Source organism: Ochotona curzoniae, unplaced genomic scaffold (genome assembly GCF_017591425.1).
Source record: "Ochotona curzoniae isolate NIBS_2020 unplaced genomic scaffold, NIBS_Ocur_1.0 contig_3819, whole genome shotgun sequence".
Taxonomy (NCBI): domain Eukaryota; kingdom Metazoa; phylum Chordata; class Mammalia; order Lagomorpha; family Ochotonidae; genus Ochotona; species Ochotona curzoniae.
The window spans coordinates 50,070,492-50,090,395 of record NW_024466004.1 but is presented as its reverse complement, the minus strand read 5'-3'; the positions used below and the strand labels follow the sequence as shown (position 1 = coordinate 50,090,395).

General features: G+C 37.3%; 1 protein-coding gene and 1 non-coding gene across 2 annotated transcripts in view; one reads left to right on the top strand and one right to left on the bottom strand.

The window, feature by feature from the left end:
• The window catches only part of ASCC3 (activating signal cointegrator 1 complex subunit 3), a 294,902-nt gene that overhangs the window by 40,801 nt on the left and 234,197 nt on the right, over positions 1-19,904 (top strand). Inside the window, exons 5-7 of the mRNA XM_040983825.1 lie at positions 13,932-14,052; positions 18,448-18,652; positions 19,504-19,645. Of these exons, the coding sequence (XP_040839759.1) occupies positions 13,932-14,052; positions 18,448-18,652; positions 19,504-19,645 (468 nt within the window). The remainder of the gene's footprint in view (positions 1-13,931; positions 14,053-18,447; positions 18,653-19,503; positions 19,646-19,904) is intronic.
• LOC121158853 lies at positions 10,368-10,497 on the bottom strand. Its single transcript, XR_005884240.1, has one exon. It is a non-coding gene; the product is annotated as a small nucleolar RNA SNORA38 (small nucleolar RNA).

Below are 19,904 nucleotides of genomic sequence, written 5' to 3'. Positions count from 1 at the left end.
CTCGTAGATTTAGGTAAAATATATTATTAATATATTACACTCATAGTGAGGACTTAGAAGTATTTGCTGTTTCTAACTTTTGGAAGTAACAATCTAAGATATAGCTCTTAGCTGGAATGGTTGTTCATGGAGTAGGGCATTTCTTTATATTTCATACTTTCCTGATGCTGTGCATTCACTCATTCATTTTTTTTTCTCTATCATGTACCACGTACTTTCAAGTTTGGGGAGGTGAAATGGTTTAAAAAAAGCTAAACTAACAAAGCTTAATCAAGTCACTCCTATTATTTTAGTCTCATCTGTTCAGAAGTTTCATACGTTTATTTAAAAGGGAACTGAGCAGGAAGGTGATTTTGTTATAATTAATATTAAGACTGGCTTGGAAGACTGCTTTGATCTTATATATTGAGCTACTTGTAATATATCAGTATGGGGAAATTATGTATGTTTTATTAATATTTTCTTTATATGAAATTAATGAAACATTTAAAATGTTTTATCATTATAAACATAATTAGAAATGGCTGTTATATTTAGAAATTGCTTTAAGCATTCAAATATGTACAATTTAATACGTTTTACTCAATTTTTTTGTATATGTGTACATACAATCACAAAAGCTGTCTTTCTTCATGGGCAATTAAAAGCAGAATAGCTTCCATTTAAGAATCAAATAAACCAGGTATTTGCCATGTACATGCAGATGTGTAAATAAGCTTTTTAAATATATAGTGGAACCCATCATTAACCTTGCTACACATCTAACTAATAATACTGTGTGGGGAATAAATAGTTTCCACATTCCAAGTTATCTTAATTAAGAGGAAAATGACCTTGGTTATAAGTTTGTTAAATTGTTATACTAGATTAAGTACCTGAAAATAATGAGCATTAGTTGTTTTGAAAATATGATTTATCTAGTTCTCTACAAGTAACAATAGTTTGCTTAGCACATTTTTTCTTGATAATTAAATGTTGTCCTAATTTTCACAATCATTTTGTTATATTATTTATGGCTGCATTTTTGAATATATGAATATGTAATAATATTCTGTGTTACATTCCAAACTAAGAATAATATATAATATTTTAAATAATGTTGTCTGTATTTTATACTTACCTAAAATTCACTTTCACATGAACTATCAATTGAAAATTTTTTCAGAGTTGCACACATATTAACATTGTTTTCTTTTAACATGTTCATTTTTTAACTTTTAATATGTAGTTTTTCCGTTTGATATGCACATTTAAATAGCTTTATGAAAATATTCTCTAAATTAAATTTAATTTTAAATATTAATAAATATGTTATTTATTGTGTGGAACAACTGTAAATGTTTAAATAATGTCTTTATATATTTACAATAGGAAATGCTTGGGAGTCCTTCTCATTTGTAAGGAGTCAAAAGTTTTTTTTTCCTTCCCTCAAAGCCTTATTAGTTATAGCCTCTTTTAAATACTTATTCATTTCAACATCATTGAACAGCTTCTGGAGCACCTTACACTATGTTTAGAAATGTTAAGAAAACAATTATCTATTCTTATGAAAATTTAATACTGACGTGTCTCTAAAACTGTATTGAAAAGATGTCTGGTTGGAGGACAGACTTTAATCACCAATCCTAATTTTTCAGTAGTTGGTGATTTATCCAGACCTTCTATTTGTTTTTAAAATCAGCTTTGTCAGTTTCTTTGAAATTAGCAGTAAGTTCTGATTTTCAGCCTTCTGCTATGAAGTTATTCATAGTATTTTCTTGTATTTTGGAAACCTGTGCACTAGTTTTCAGTTTCTTTATGTCTGCCTTCCCTCTACCTTACCAGTTTTACTAGAGCAGTGGTTTGCTTTGTTTTAAGGAAATATGCCTTTGGTTTTTGAATTTTTCTTTTTTTCCAAATGATAAGATTTTTAATTAACTTTTAATTGGCAAGTAATATTTGCATTTTTTGGCTACATTGTGATAATGTGATGCATATATACAAGATACAGTGGTCAAATCAGAGCAGTTAGCATTTTTTATCTCCTCAAATACTTATCATTATTATGTGTTGAAAACCTTCAAACTCTTGGAGTTATTTTGAAATATGTAATAAACTTTTGTAGACTAGTTACCTTAGTATGCTTTGAAACACTAGATCTGGTTTTTCCTAACTGTATTTTAGTTTTAAGTCCTACAACAGGTATCGGCTCTAAATGATACAACATCTAAATTTATTGTTCTTTAAGTATGTGCAAGACTAGACAGGCTTTTATTCTTTTGCTAGATTGGAAACTGATAGATTGCATTTCATTTAAAAATTGCTTAAAACTAAACATTTCTCTGCTCACTGAATACTTTCCTTTTACCCATTTATTATTTTGGTTTATAAATGTTTATAAGTGCCTAAAAGAAACTACCTAGTCCTTTCTGCCCTCCCCCAAGAAAAGTGGCTCCTCTGCTTTACCTTCCATAACGAATTAAAGTTAATGTCATTTTTCTGTTATTCTGTTCACTTTGCTTTGGATTCATTATTCTGCTTTATTGTAGAACTTCCTTGATAAATTCTGTGGTGAGGTTCAGTGAGTAATACATTTTTTGTCCTTTTGTGTCTGAAAATGTTATAGTTTTTTCATTCTTTTGTATTTTTAAGATTCATTTATTTTGATTGGAAAGGCAAATTTACAGGGAGAAGAAGAGACATAGAAAAAGATCTTCCATGTACTGGTTCAATTCCCAAGTGGCCACAGTGGCTGGAGTTGAGACAATCTGAAGCCAGGAGCTTCTTCTGGGTCTTCCGTGTGCAGGTGCATGATCATAAGGCTTTGAGCCATCCTCAACTGCTTTCCCAGGACACAAGCACAGAGCTAAATGGGAAGTGGAGCAGGTAGGACATGAACCAGCACCCATATGGAATCCCAGTGCTTGCAGGGCGAGGATTTTAGACACTGAACCATCACACGGGGAACTTCTCATTCTTGAATAATAGTTTAGTTGGTGCAAGTTTACCTTGTGGATTCCTGGGGAGAAGCTATGACCTGAAGAAATTGGGGGACAGTGCTCTTCATTTGGCAGCTGACAAAGTTTATTTCCAGGGTTTCAGTTTTTATACATGTCATGAAACAGTGGTTCAAACATAACTCAGAATTGGATCATGTCTAGGAACACAGAGTACAAAGAAGCTAGCAAGATGAGTTAGTCAAAAGTTATTGAAACAGGGAATAGACAGGGTACTGTCCATCCTTGATTGACTAGGCAGAGCACAGATGTCCGCCTATCTTCAAGGAGAGCACGAAAGCACATCCAAGGGCTCACTGGGGCCGAGAGCACACTGTGGGTGAGAGGCCTTCCGCCTTCTCTTTCTTGGAGCCTCTTCTCAACAGGGTCCCACAGGCCTCTGCTGTCTCAGTTTGCTACAGGCTATGCTCCAACAAGTTGGGGTTAAAATCTGGGTTGACAGTAATTCTTTCTCAACACTCAAATTTAATACTCCACTGTTTCTAGTATTATCTGTGATTGATGAAAAGACTTAGTGTATTAGAGTATCACTCCTTTATATATGTATTCAGTCTGAATATTTGTATCTTTCTGTGATACTGAAAATTCTGGACTGTAATGCTTTCAAATACTGCTTACTCTAGTTTTCATTTTGAAGAATTATTTGGAAGTATATTGGAACATATCACTATATCAACGAAATGTCTTCAATGTTTTATACATAATTTGTATATTTTTGCTTTTTGCGTACATTCCATTCAACATTCAACTTTTGAACAATGCCTTTAGAGACTAGTAATCTCATAATCTTCCTGAGCCTGCTGTTAGAAGGTTGCCTCACACACATAAAGGTATCCTGCCTTCACTCATTGTTGCAATGTTCATGGGCTGTTTGATATGAAAAATAGTTCATCTTCTTTTGACCTTAATGAATTCTTTCATAGTCATCAGGTTAAAGCAGAATGGAAGTGGCAAACCTTTTGTAAATATTGAAATTGTGTTTGTGTAAAGCCTAACCTAATTCGTGGCTGTTTGGGAAATGAGAAGCAGTTAGCGGAATATCATTATCTGTCTCTGTGTCTGTATCTCTGTCATTCTGCTTTCAAATGACTAGGTAGGTAGGTAGGTAGATGAATAGATAGGTGGATTTAAAAAAATGCTGGTTAACATACCTTTTATTAGAGTGTTTTATTTGTATCCTGGCTATTCCACTTCTGATCCAGCTTTGTGGACCCTGAAAGGAAGCATGTGATGAGTCAAGATTTTGGATCTCTCCCACTCACATAGAAGCCCCTTGAAGTTGAAGGATTTTCAGGGAACGTGGTTTTGGTATCACCCAGCATTGACTGTTATGGCAATTTGAAGAGTGTATCAGTGAATGAATCACCTCTTGTCTGTTTCTGTCTCTTAACTTGTTGCGAAGAGTTAATAATAACTTTACAATATCTACTGTCTATCTGTTTCTGTTGTGGCTCCCTTAAATCTCTTACTGTTATTTTTAAACGTTTTTGTTGTTATTATTTCACAGCTGCATTATTTCATCTTTGCTTTTACTTATTCACTAGATGTCTGCTTCTTTATCCACAGCTAACTTCTCCCTCCCTCCCTTATTATTATTATTATTATCATTATTTGCTGACTTTGGGAACTTGGATGAGTGCACAGAGCAGTGATCCAGACAGCTGTACCTTTACAGTCACTTTGATTGCCAAATTAGTTTGTAGTGCAAATCTTGAATGAGAACTGCACCTGCTCTCAGTTTGGATGAAAATAGCAAATGTTAAAGGAAGGCTGATTTTGCATTTTTTAATGGCAGCTGATCTCACTGTTTTACTGGGGATTCTTCATCTTAAAATCATCAAAGTCTTGCCTTTTGACCAAACATACCTGTTGTTTGATTCCTAGGACTTGGGAATGTTATGTTTTTAAAAATAATGAGCTCTTTGTGTTGGAAATTATGCTAGGACATTATATTACAAGCTTTATTCTATATATACTGTGATTTCCTAAAATTGGGCTACAGTTTTTCAACTGGGATTTTAACTAAAATGTTTCATATATGAACATTGCGTTTTGGATTAAGTAACTTTGAACAGCTAATAATAAATACAAACTTATGTCTGCCATTAGACATTATTTTCGTATTGAAAAAAATGGTGACAATTTAAGAATTAATAAATTCTTTGAGAGTTGTAGTAGCATACAAAGAGCAGTTCATACTACATACAGAGCATTTCCTATCATCATTATTATTATTATTATTATTATTATTTAGAATGTGATTAAAAGCCATTATAAAGAATGTGTAGGTTTCTGGCTTTAAATTTGCAGGTTCCTTAGTACACGGTTAGTCTTAAGCATAGGGCTTATTCATAGTATTAATTCAGAACACTCATTTAGAGTGCTTTCAGGGGAAAATTTATTTATTTATTTATTAAAATGTTATTTTTATTGGAAAGGCAGATATACATAGAAAAGGAGATACAGAAACAAAGATTCTCTGTCTGATGATTCACTCTCCAATTGGCTGCAATGGCTGAAGCTGAGCCTGTCCAAAGCCAGGTGCCAGGAGCTTCTTCAGGTCTCCCACGCAGGGGCTTTGTGCTGTCCTTGACTGTTTTCCCTGCCATAAGCAGGGAGCTGTGTGGGAAGTGGGGCAGCTAGGACATGAATTGGCACTCATGGGATCCTGTTGCATGCCAGGCAAGGACTTCAGCCACTAGGCTACCACGTAGGTCTGGAAAATTACATTTGGTCTTTATCTTTCGTTCCGTGAAATTTTAAACATTTGGCCTGCCACATTTTAACATTTTATTCTGGTTTGTAAGTTTTAAGGAACAGTTAATTTGAGCATGAGGTGGTTTTTTTTTTTTTTTTGATTACTAAAATGCTTTCCAATTTCATCCTTGTTCTATACTACTTCATTCTTTCATGTGATTGAATGATTTCATTGTGTGGATATACCTAATTTTGCTTATTTTTGCATAAGCTAAGGAACATATGAAATGTTTCTACCTGTTGACTGCTAATACTGGCCAGATTTCTGTATATGTTTTTTTAAATTTTTTTTGTATTATATGTTGGCAATCTTTACATAGTTAATTAGGGCAAAAAGGTTCAAGGGCTACAGGAAAGTGGGTAAGACTAGTATTTTTCCCTACCTTGTTTCCTTCATGTTTTTTTTTTTTTTTAAAGATTTATTTTTATTATTTTTTCATTGGAAAGGCAGATATACAGAGAGGAGAGACAGAGAGGAAGATCGTCCATCCGATGATTCACTCCCCAAGTGAGCACAACGGGCCGATACTATGCCGATCCGAAGCCAGGAGCCTCTTCCGGGTCTCCCAAGCGGGTGCAGGGTCCCAAAGCTTTGGGCCGTGCTCGACTGCTTTCCCAGGCCACAAGCAGGGAGCTGGAAGGGAAGCGGGGCTGCCGGGATTAGAACCAGCGCCCATATGGGATCCCGGGCGTGCAAGGCGAGGACCTTTAACCCCTTGCGCCACCGCGCCGGGCCCGTGTTTCCTTCATGTTTAAAGAGGAGTATTAAGGGAGAGGGCACACCCAATTGCCCACCCTCCTCAGGTCCCGGAGGTAGGGCATGCTCTGAGGTTCTTGCTCAAGTGGTTTTGATATTTCAACAGTTATGAATTGCTGCCCATTATGCCACTCCAAGCACTATGAGGTCCTTGAAGAATCCACTGATTGACATAGTCCATCAGAGCTGAGATGGTTGGTTGACCTGTTCTGTCTTCTCTCTTTTCTTGGTTAGGATTCTGAGTCCAGCATTTTGATTGGGGAGATCTCCAAAGAAACTTTGAGGTGTTCATAGACCTGATTCCGGTATGTGCTAGCACGTACAGGGCCCAGCACAGTCCTTCACCCTGATCAGCTAGCTGGTGGTTGCAGTTGCAGGGTTGGTTCTGTTTTCAGTCCCGACTTCCACTGGAACCAATGGGTGTTGCAGGCCAGCCTGGTTCTGCCCAGCACATATGTGGCCCTCGCATAAACCAGTGGGAGCTGCAGCCTAGTTGGAGCAACGCGCAATAACCCATACCAGGCCCGCCCCCTACCCTGGTTTGCCAGTATGTGTAGCAGTAGTCCAGTCTGTCCCACATCCCATTACACCCCAGCCGACGTCCTAGTTTTCGTGTCCTCTCGTGGAAGTGGTAACCCAAGAGGGAGGAGCCCACTATTTCCCTCCCAGGCCTCTCCCACTCCCAGATTATGCACTCTCCAGATAATTCTGTGGTTTAACTTGAGAAAACTAACCCCCTAGTGCCAGCTTCTGCCGGCTAATGCTGTGGCTAAGCCCAAACAACCCTCACCCACTCTAATTTTGTTTGCATCGGTAGGAATAATTAGCCCAGCCCGTTTTTTCCCTGATCTAGTCCACATGAGACGTACAGGTGTTGTAGCCCTGCCTAGTCTGGTCTGCCCCCATCCCAGCCCATGTTCTCCAGCGGGAGTAGCTGTCCAGCAAAGAAACCACCCTTTATTCCCCTGCTGGCTCTGCCCCCTCCCTTTCTTGTTCTCATGCTTGCTGGTTGGGTGCTGCGGTCCCTTCTGGTACTGGCAACCTGACCTTGGCATTCTGTATTGTGCACTAGTATTTGTTGCGACCCAACCTGGCTCGACCCACACTCTGTTCTGGTGCTTGGATTTGCCATTGGATAACGTGGACAGATTCAGCCTGGTCTTCCTCCAACCCGTGCCCAATGTATGCCAGTGGGTAACTTTTCATGGCCTGTTCTGGGCTGTTTCCTATCATGTTTCTTGCGTTTACCTGCCGGGTCTGTGTCCTGCCAGAGGAATTGCCCAGGCTCCTCCATCAGAACCTCTCCCAATGCCATGTTTCACGCTTACCAATGGGTCCATGAGCCAGCCCTACTCAGTCCACCTCCTGTGCTAGCAGGAACAGTTGCTTTTCCTGGCTGGCCTTCAACCCAAACTGGTTCTTGCTGTAGATGTTTCATCCCAGCTATGGTTTATCCAATCCCAGTCCACACTTGTGCCAAGGGAGACTACAACCATTTCCAGATCAGAACGCAGCCCCCATTCCAGCCTATGCACCCCTTGGTGGGAACCTCCACCCAGCTAGGGTGTCCCCGTAGCTCCCCAACCAGGCCTGTTCTCAGCCATAGATCACGTGCATATCAGTGGTTGCTCTGACTCAGCTTGGCACAGCCCCTTACCTGTCCTGACCTCTGCCTTAGGCACTGTGGCTTAGTGTTCCTGGCTCATGCAGACCAGTAGGTACAAGAGCCTAGCTCGGCATGACCTGTGTTCCATCCTGGTCTCTAGTTTTGCTTGTGGGCTAAGGTTTGCTCAGTCCTGCCTGATCTTCCCTGTTCCATTACCAATTGACACATTTGCCAGCTGTTGGAGCTACTTTGCCCAACTAGTCCGACCCCCAGGTCTGGACCAAATATTCACCAGCGGGACCTATTGCTCGCCTAGGGACTTTCCCAAGTTCCTCCTCTTAATCCACTCTCAGACTCAGTTCTCATACATGCCATTGTTTTTAGGCTAGTGCCCGGCGCAGTCTGGCCTTCCATTTGTCCTTGTATGAGCTGGTGAACGTTGTAGCCCGGCCCATCTCACACCGTCATCAGGATGTACATTTGGGTGCTGCTGCCCTGACCAGTCCAGTCTGTTGCGGGTTCCTTTACCTGTGATTGATGGCAGGCTGCTTAGTCATACCTAGCTTAGTCCATCCTCATGCCAATTCTTGAGCTAACCAGAAGGGCTAGAATTTTCACAGGGTGTGGCCCACACATCCCTCACAGAATTTACCCCCGGTTATGGTTCTTGAGTGCTAGTTAATGTAATGCCTTGCTTAATGTGACCCTTCTCTTGATCGATCATCATGTCAGGTAACATGATATAATTCTGCAGAACAAGCCCCAAGCCATAGCTTTTGCATGGACTGGTATTTGGTGGTCAGCATTGTTTAGTAATTACAAGTTTTACAGAGGAAGAGTTACTGTCGTTGGGAATCTTTACAAATGCTTCACATCCTAGAAGCACAGTGGGTTCAACCTGGAGCTAAGTAAGCAGCGACTCAAAGAACCAAAATCCCAGAGCTCCCTGGCCGGGTGGCCAGTAGGCAGAGCCTGGCACCAAATGGCTCACTGGCTGCCCGGGGAGAGCTCACCACATGCATATGGTGGCTGTTGTCTGGGATCCAGGCATGAGATGCCCTGTCCTGAGACCCACCAGCAGCCAGGAGGCTGCTAGAAGTTTAAACTCCAGTGCCAAGGTTGCGCCCCTCCCCAATCCCTCTCACCGCCCAATGAGGGCGGTGGATGGGTGGGTCCTGGACGTGCCCAGTCACAGAAGCCTCCCCCTTGGTGTACTCACCCTGAATGGAGCAGACCCCGGAGCCCCTGCTGACCCAGTGACAGTTCACCACATGCATATGGTGGCTGTGGTCTGGGATCCAGGCATGAGATGCCCTGTCCTGAGCTCTGTATATGTTTTTGTTTGGACATTTGCTTTAATTTCCTTAACAATATACCTAGAATTGGAATTGTAGATTCATATAGTAACTCTGTGCCTGCTTGTACAACAAACCAACCAATTCTTTTAAACTGTTACTACAGAGTTTTTATACCTAAATGCAGACTAATTTTTTTTTATTTTTTTATAAAGATTTATTTTTATTTTTTTTTTTATTGGAAAGGCAGATATACAGAGAGGAGAGAGAGAGGAAATCTTCCGTGCGATGATTCACTCTCCAAGTGAGCGCAATGGCTAGTGCTATGCGGATCCGAAGCCAGGAGCCTCTTCCGGGTCTCCCACGCTGGTGCAGGGTCCCAAAGCTTTGGGCCGTCCTGGACTGCTTTCCCGGGCCACAGGCAGGGAGCTGGAAGGCAAGCGGGGCTGCCAGGATTAGAACCGGCACCCATATGGGATCCCGGTGGGTGCAAGGTGAGGACCTTAACCACTTGCGCCACCGTGCCGGGCCCAAAAACTAATTTTTCTTATTTTTGTTTTATTCTTAAAGGCAGACTTCAGGTTTTCTTGTTTCTTTTTTTTGCAAGCTTGCCAATATTTGCTATTTTCCACTTCTTTATTCTTTCTGATGTGTGTTACGTAATAACTCATTGTGACATTGATTTTTACTTCCCAGATGATTAATCGTGCTGAGTATCATTGCATTTAATGTCCATTCATGTGTATTCTGTATGGGAAATTCAGATTTTTTTTCATATAAAAAAACAACTAAAAACTTATTGAATTCAGGATGCAAGTCATATATAGAAATGGCAGATAATTTTCTCATTCTGAGGGTTGTATTTTCATTTTCTTGATGATATTTTTGAACATGGAGATTTCTTTTGATGAAGCCCACGTAATGTATGTTTTCTTTATTCTTTCTTTTTCCTTTTTCTATAGGGGATGGTTGATTTTGTTCTTATAGGGAACAAGTTCTCAGGAACTTCCCTGAATCTGCCTTTCTTTCTCTTGCATTCTTGTATGTCCAAAGGCAAGGAACTACGGACAAGATTTTGAAACAGAGTTTGTTCATTTTTTATGTAAATTTAATGAGGATTTTATCGAATTGGAGCGATGAACGTTTACTCCTATGTCTTCTTTTAATAGTTTTTTATATCTAGTTCTTACCATTAGATGATTGGTTTATCTTGAGTAAGTTTTTATATAAAGAGTCAGGTAATCAGCTGTTTTTTTTTTTTTGCATGTGATTAACCAGCGTGCCAGAATCATTTACGTATTCATTGAATAGTCTTTGTTCTCTTATATGTACTTGATGAGTACAGATTCATGTATTTAGCATTTACTTATAGACTTGGAGTTTTATTCCATGTGTTTGAGTATGTTTCTTTATGCCAATGTTATACAGTTTGGATTACTGTTGTTTGTAATAAGTCTAGAAATATGAAAATCTGTGTCCTAAACTTTGTTCCTTTTTGTCAAGATTGTTTTGACAAATTTGCTTTCTAACATGTTTGTGTGAGTTTCAGATTCAGCTTGTAGATTCTGAATAAGATTGTTGCTGAATCTAAGTCAAGTTGGGAATATCATGATCTTACTAACACTAAAGTCCCTTTAAAAAAAAATAGATTGATTGGAAAAGCAGAGCACCAGAGAAAGACAACAAGAGACAGGTAATCTTCTATCCACTGGTTCAGTTACCAAGTAGATACAGGATTACGGTCTAGAGCAGACCAATACCAGGAGACAGGAGCTTGGTCTGCCACGTAGGTAGAAGGTGCTTGTGTACCTAGACCATCTTCTGCTGCCTGTCTAGTCATATTGTGAGAGACTGGATTGCAAGTGGAGTTGCCAGGATTCAAAGTAGGAATCCACTATGGATGTCATCATCAAAAACAGCAGCTTAACCTCCTTTGCCATGGTACTGACCTCTTTTACTTGCTTTTACATTCAGTTTATGTTAGTGTTTTTTACTTTGGTTGAGGTGTAGAAAAGAAATCCAAGTTTATACGGATGTCTAGTTCAAAAAGGGAGTAGTATATTTATTTATTATTTTGTTTGTTTTATGACACAGTTTAATAAGTAGTGGGGTTTCCCCTTCATCTCCTCCAGGTTCCCTCCCTTCCCTACTGATTTCCCCTCCAGTTTTACAATAGGTGTCATTTGTGAACTTTCACAAGTCTATCTTGCTGCCACTGAGGTGTCTCCCAACAATGTAGATGAAGACATTGTTGGGAAGCCTAACATCTAACCTTCAGGACATGATCAGCCGTTTCACTAGGAGTCCATCCTTGTACTGCATGCAAGGAGACATATTTCTCTCTGTTTCCACCTATGAACATACCAATTTCCACTGTGCTTCCATTATGTATCCCTTTCATTTCAGAGCCAGTGTACACAGTCCACAATGGGGAGAAAAATAGTGAACTTACATCCACATGAACATGTTCATGAACATGTAACAATGATATAAACATGAAAAAGAGTGTCAAGAAACTTCATGTAGGAATAGATGCCAGCTTCTGACCCATGTGGCACTAATGAAAGTACAATAAAGACTAGAAATCATTACTTATGAAAAGTAGAAATAATAGTGAGAAAAGGTGTGTTAATCTCAGGTGATTATAAGGAATCAGTGTCATAGATGATTGATTAATTAATTACATCACAAGAGCTTATTGAGGGAGGTATAAATAGCTAGGAAGTGCAAAAAAGGTAAAATTCACAGGAAAAATACTTAGATTGGACATTGTTTTACTGTAAATTGAAACAAGAAAGAACCATTGCGAGAGATGACATGGAAAACTTCCCCTAGTCCTGTTAGCATTGAGTGTCATCAGGGCACAGTCTCTTAAAATTAGATATATGTCTCTGCGCCTGCAACTATATGTTGTAGAGTATTTCCAACTTTTTATTTCAAAAGTTTGATGGTTTCTGGGCATAGGTTTAAATCTTTTATTCGTTTATATTTGGTCTTTGTGTATGGTGAAAGGTGTGGGTCTTGTTTCTTATTTCTGCAGTCTGCTATCCAATTGTCCCAGCATCATTTATTGTATCCTTTATCCTTGTTTGTCTAATACTCTATCCTATGTTGCTTTTTTGGGAGAGGGTGGCAGCAGATAGTGTCATGAGTTATATCTGTCAGTATTTGTTTCCACATTTCTTGAGTATTTTTCTGTTGTCTTACCTCTTCGTTACTTTATCTGCCATTTATCTTTATAATTTTTTTAAACCTTCATTAGTATCTGTTACTTGCTCTTTTCATGCACAGTAAAAAAAGAAAAAAAATTGTTGAAGAGATTGTCAAGGTTTATTGGAGAGCATTTATAAAATGCTGATGATACTACCTGTGTTGTAAATGTTCAGTAACTACAAGTAGAGCTATTTAAATTGGTAGGACAATATCATTATTGTTCTTTCACTGTCATGTGTGTATAGTTGTTACAAATTCAACAAAGGAAAGTATGTACTAAGCATTTAATGTCTCGTATATACAGCATAAACTTTATATATATGTGTGTATATATATGTATATTTAAATTAAATTAAATTATTCCATGATACAGTTCGATGGTTCTTGGATTTCCCTTCTCCCCTCCCCGAATCTCTGCCCCCACACTGTATTCCCCCATATTATTACAATAGTACAATAAGTGGTAAGTCCATCATTCTGTTATTTAAGTGCAAAATAAATTTGTTACTGAGGTCCCTGAGAATTCTGAGAATTTTCTCAATATAACATACTTGCATCCAAAATTAAAGTATAACATTTTTAAGAAGGAAAATATGTATTCCCATATAATACTTGAGAGAGTGTAACAGCATTATAGAAAAATTTTATCATGCAATTAGGTAACTGACTCTCTCTGTATTCTACATCTCTGCTTGTGAAGTCAACTTAGCCTTTGGCAACCAGTTCACATAAGACTATAGAATATTTACAGCAAAGTTTTGTAGTCACTTGAACCATTTGCTGCTTAGTTTTAGATTTTATACCTGTTAAATTTTTGAAATTCATGTGCAAATTTGGCATGTAGTTGTCATTCCTCAGTGCATTCTCATAGTTCTCTGACATATTAAATTTTATGTAGTAAATTTCACTAAAAAATAATACTTGATTCTATTTTGAACAACCAGAACAGTATATTGAAAAACAAATTAATTTCAGCATTTCATTTGGTTATATCAGAAAAATTGGGTAAAAATCAATTATTCTGCAATTTTAGTTTATTCAAATGGATTTACTGCTGAATGGATCCTTTGATTTATTCAAATCATATTTTATTTTTAAGATTTGACTGTTTTTTTTTTGTGCCATTGCAGATAGTGTTTGTAAAGCTCATGTTCCTTACAGTGTGAAGAGTTATTTTTCTTAAACTTTTTGGATACTTTCATATTAACCTGACTTCATTCCTCTGTTGCAGAGGGTATTAATTACTCAGAAAAGTTTATTTTGTGGTAACAGGGTTTTGTTCTTTCTTTCCTTCCTGTTCTTAAAAGCTGTTTGAATTGTTGGGACCTGAAGGACTTGATTTAATTGAGAAACTCCTCCAGAACAGAATTACAATTGTGGATAAATTCCTTAATTCTTCAAATGATCATAAACTTCAGGCTCTTCAAGGTAAGAAAGTACACAGTGGCCATTCTAGAAGAATGATTAGTTGCCTAAAAGATCTTTTTAATGTAATTTATATTTACTGATATGGTTCTGCAAAGGAGCTTTTAGATAAATCAGATTGTAAGACTAATGTAAGTTATCTAATCAGCATATTACAGCTATGTTTGACAGTGCCAGGTTTTTTGTTACTGTTTTTCCTTTGTTTTGTGGAATTTTTTTTCTGTTAATAGCCATACATACTTAAAATTAAATATATATGTTAACTACTATTTACTTATGTAATTTTTTCTCAACATTTTACTCTAAAACATTCAATCCTATAGTAAAAGTACAAGAATAACACAGTGTTCTTACCCACTTTCCTGTAGCCCTTGAACCTTTTTACCCTAATTAATTATGTAAAGATTGTCAAAATATTAAAAAATAAATTTAAAAAAATTTAAAAAAAGAATAAAACAGTAAACATTTGCATATCATTTATAACAATTTCATCAAGCATTAACATTTTGGATCCATTGTTCCCCTGTGTGCATGACACATACACACTCTTAACATTTTAAAAGTTCACTGTATAGCTGCAGCGTTATAGCAGTGTATTTCACCTTTAAAATCTTTACATATCTAAGAAGAATGTCATTCCTGTGCTTCCTGCAGTGCAGTTGGCAGATGCAGTAAATTGAACACTTTAGTGTCACACATTACATATATTTTAAAAACCCGTAAGAATTAAGGAAAGTTGACTGGGCAGCCAAAATTATTTAAAAAAAAAAATAACTTTGACTTGTCATGACATGGCTAGTTTTTTTTTTTTTTTTTTTTTTTTTTTTTTTATTGTTGCTTACACTGTATTGTGTAGTACAGTTTTATAGGCGCTGGGGATTCCCCCCACCCCTCCCCATACCCCTCCCCCCATGGTGGATTCCTCCACCTTGCTGCATAACCATAGTTCAAGTTCAGTTGAGATTCATTGCTTGCAAACACATGCCTAGCATAAAGTTCAGCGTCTTATTGTCCAGATAAGTTCAGTGGCCTCCTGGGGAGACCTTCTATGGTCTGAAGATAGGTCTAACAGAGTAAAGATCCGGTCGGTTAAAAGCCCCAACAAGGCCTCAGTATCAATATACAACATTATGGAATTAATTGACATAGTATTGGGTAAACAATATGTTAAAAATAATGCAAGTTCCATTCTTCGAAACATCTGGGTTGAGACAGCATCAATGACACGTTCAAAAAATAACAAACAACCAAACAATAAATTACAGGTTAAATCAAGGCGAACATGTGGTATCTAATCTTTTGGGATTCACTCATTTCCCTTAGCATTATAGTTTCCAGTTGTGCCCATTTAGCCACAAAGAACTGCATTTTGTTTTTTTTAACAGCTGAGTAGTATTCCATGGAGTAGATGAACCAAAGCTTTCTTATCCAATCTTCTATTGATGGGCATTTCGGTTGCTTCCATGTTTTTGCAATTACTGATTGTGCTGCAATGAACATGGGGATGCATGTTGGTTTGTCGTAAAACAGGTGTTTTGGATATATTCCTAGGAGTGCTATTGCTGGGTCATATGGCATGCAGATTCCGAGTTGTTTGAGTGTTCTCCAGACTGATTTCCATAAAGGCTGTACCAATTTGCAGCTCCACCAGCAGTGGAGTAGGGTTCCCTTTTCCCCGCATCCTCGCCAGCAAGCGTTCCTCCTACGTCGGCCATCTTCTCTCCCATTCCGACATGGCTAGTTTTAAGTAATAAACAAGAAAACGAAGTTTCTCAATTTATCTAAATGTTCATTGGCAAGCTAACTGATGGTCTTAAAAAGTACAGACATGATTGCTTGCAGTGTGTGACTATCAGAAGTTAGACTCCTTCTTCAAACTACTCACATAAATTCTTCTATGCAAGCTGTGTTATCATTTTCTTACATTTATGGTTATGGCACTAAACGGAAATAATAAAAGCTTGATTTAAATTGAAAATTTTCTATAGGTGTTCTTGATTATTGATAAGTGCCCTGAGAACCCTAGAGTTGTGTTGAAGTTGCTAGAAACTTACAAAATCTGAATTTGTTCCCATGGTTCTTTAAGTGTATTGAAAACTGGTAAACTGCTTGCTCCAAAAGACTTCCTGCTTATACAGTTGTGTGTAATCAGATGGCAGTAGGACCCAGGATTTAGAAGCATTTGAAATCAGTGTCTGTATAAGAAGGAAAGAAGTGATTTTAAATATTCCAATTCTGTGAAGTTAACTACTATTTTGTGAAGATAATTTGGTGTTTCATTGTTTAGGGCTTTTGTATGTTAATGTAAAGATGTTTGCTGATTCAGTTTTTCCATTTGCTAATTAATAATGTTTAAGATTAGTCTTACATCAGATATGGATTTGGAATATGATGGTGACTTATTGCTTAAGTTCTGCTCATTTGATTTTATCTCTTTTATGATTTTTATTGTTATTAAGGTAATAGCTTCTTTGAAACAAAGTTTTAAACTCAAAGCAAATGTTTACCTGTAATTACTAAAATATGTATGTTTAGGCCAAGATTCTGTCCCCAAAGGTATTCTTGGTATTCTCAAACTGCTTCTTTTATTCCATGCTGCATCATTATCACTTTTATGTAAGAGGTTTTATGTAAGAGGGCTTTTGTATACGTAAGAAGTTATTTCCCTTAAATATTTGGTGACATAAAGAAATACTCTTGTAGAAAAATGTCTTTTAATTCTTACAACTTCATCATTGTCATCAGTGTTCCCATTCACTTATACTCTTCTATACAAGTTTTGTGTTTAATGATCTTTCATAATTCTCTCAAAAAGTTACAAATCTCATTCCATCCTTTGCATTGTTTTCCAAAGTTAGTGTCTTTGAGTGCAGTGATTTCTTTTCCTTTAGCATATGCTAGCTTTGATTCTGCTTTTCTTTGAGCTTTTTTATCCACATAAACATCTATTCTGCTCTAAAGCCTTTTATAACCAAGAAGTTCAAGATAGGTGAGAAGTGATTTGGTCCAGGGTATTGACCTCTAAATTGAAGATAGTTGTGAATCAACTTCTGTTTTCAGAGCTTATATATGAAGATTGGTTAGTATAGAGGATGTACTGCAATCAAAATTTAGTTAATTCATGCTGTCAAGTGACAGTATTTGCATAGTTTTATAATTACATATTTTCATAATTTCATTCTAAAAGGATATAGGATGTTTTATTATTTATTAAAACCTTATGTTAGAATTACTAAGATTATTCATTTTTTTCTGCTTGTCTGTACAGTTTACTTAACTAAAGGAGAGCCGTAAATTCAAGTTTTTGTTGATTTGGACCCCCTCCTTTTTTTAATTACCTAATGTGTTTAGTCTTACAGGATCCTGTATACTTTTATTGGGAGTTTATATAAAGCTTTCAAAGAGGTAGACGTTTTTTCTTGTAATTTTATTTTCTTTGTTTAAATGAATACAACTATGAATGCTAGTGTTTAGTTGCTATCACATTTGTTTAAAATGATAAGGACATTAATGTAGTGTTTGTCACCCAAAGAATTTAGAGTTTGACACTTAAATTCCTTAACATTAATTTCTCATGAGCATGTCTAGTATTCACTTTTTAAATTTGATTATTTGTTTTTAAATGAAAGAATTTTTTTTTTGAGATTTGTATTTTCTTTGAAAGGCATAGTTAGAGGAAGAAGAGAGAAAGGGAGACAAACCAAGAGAAAAGAAATCTTGAGTCTGCTGGTTTGTACCATAAATGACTTGCACCAGCCAGGGCTGGGCTAGGCTGAAGCCAGTTGCCTGAAACTTCAACTGGATTTCCCATACAGGTGGCAGAGGCCTAAGTGCTTACACTATTTTCTGCTGTTTTCTCAGATGCATTAGCAGTGAACTTGTTCAGAAGTGGAGCAAGTAGCCAGGGCTTGAACCCCAATCCTTGTATGGACTGCTCACTTTAACCCATGTCACCCCACGCCTTCCCGTATTCACACTTTTACATATTCTGTTTTTTATTTGTGATTTTTTTATAGACAACTTTAATGCTTAGCTCAAAACATATGCGAAAACTGTTTTGAATGCTGTACCTAATCTTTTCCTGACACTAAAAGTTATTTACCAATTCAATTGTTAACATAGGTGTATATGGGTATATTTTGATTCCTGCTGTATGTAAGAATTCATGAAAGTTAGCATTAAGCTTTGGGAGGTAGGAGGAAGTATTGCTAACTTTTCTTAAACCATTATGGAGTACTTACAACTATGGTTAAAAGCTTTCCTTAAGACAAGTAATTGAAAGTGTCAACTTTTTAAAAATGCCTTTATGTTGTGTTGTTTTGGTGAGAAGAGGTTCTTATAAAGATTAAATCATGTCTGAGGTTTATAAACATTATGTTCCTTAAATTTGTTTCATAGACAATTGCAAAAAAATTTTAGGAGAAAATGCTAAACCAAATTATGGCTGCCAAGTCACTATTCAGTCTGAACAAGAAAAACAATTAATGAAACAATATCGCCGTGAAGAAAAGAGAATTGCCAGACGAGAGAAAAGGACTGGGGAAGATGTGGAAGGTTCAGAAGGACTTGTGAACTTTGATCCTAAAGAATTAAGAATACATAGGTAATAAAAGCAAGACCCTAAAAATACTTTGTTGTAATTACTACTTTTACTTGCCATCACTCTTTGTTTAGTTTTTAGCAATTACGATGATTGTTATTTCTATTCATGTTTTCTTACAAGAACAGAATTTTGTTTTATTAAAACCTTATTTTCTGGGATAAGAAAGCAATGATTGCTTAATTAGAATGATCTTGGTTTTATCCATATGGGTGACAGATTTAGATTATAGATAGAAGCTATTTTTAGATGCAGTGCATTTACCACTATGTTAAGATTTATAAAATCGGGCCCGGCGCGGTGGCGCAAGTGGTTAAGGTCCTCGCCTAGCACGCCCGGGATCCCATATGGGCGCTGGTTCTAATCCCGGCAGCCCCACTTCCCTTCCAGCTCCCTGCCTGTGGCCTGGGAAAGCAGTCGAGGACGGCCCAAGGCTTTGGGACCCTGCACCTGCGCGGGAGACCCGGAAGAGGCTCCTGGCTTCGGATCGGCATAGTATCGGCCCGTTGCGGCTCACTTGGGGAGTGAATCATCGGATGGAAGATCTTCCTCTCTGTCTCTCCTCTCTGTATATCCGCCTTTCCAATGAGAAAATAATAAAAATAAATCTTTAAAAAAAAAAAGATTTATAAAATCTACATGAATTTAAAAATAATAGTAGGCATGTGCTATAACCTGTTCAGCTAACCAAAGAATTTCAGGACAGCTGGTGTATTCCTTTGGGAGTTTAACTTCTTTTCTTTTATAATGGAAGACTACATGAATAAATACAATAGTAAAGTAATATAAAAAGACTATGCTTTCCTTTTCAAGGTAAGAATTTCGTATTCACTCTGCTGCTTTTCTGTTTGTAGAGAACAGGCTCTACTGAATGCTAGAAATGCACCACTTCTGAGCAGACAGAGAGACACGGAGACTGAAAAAATACGTTTTCCACATGTTTATGATTCCCAGGCTGAAGCTAGGAAAACATCTGCGTTCATTGCTGGTGCAAAGGTATGTTACTGGGATAGAAGCGTTTGGGATAGTAAGTCTGCTGTGGGGAAATGACACAAGTTTTCACATGCTCCTTTTTGAGGCTAGGTCTAGTTGACTAGATGATACTAAATTGTATTTTAAAAATACTAGAGAAAGTAGGATAACAATGCAAAATTGTGGCACATTACAGATGCTTATTAAGCATGCTTGTTCACATGCCTTCCATTAGTTTTAAAATTTGTATTTTTATCTTTCACATCACTGTTGAATTTTGTCC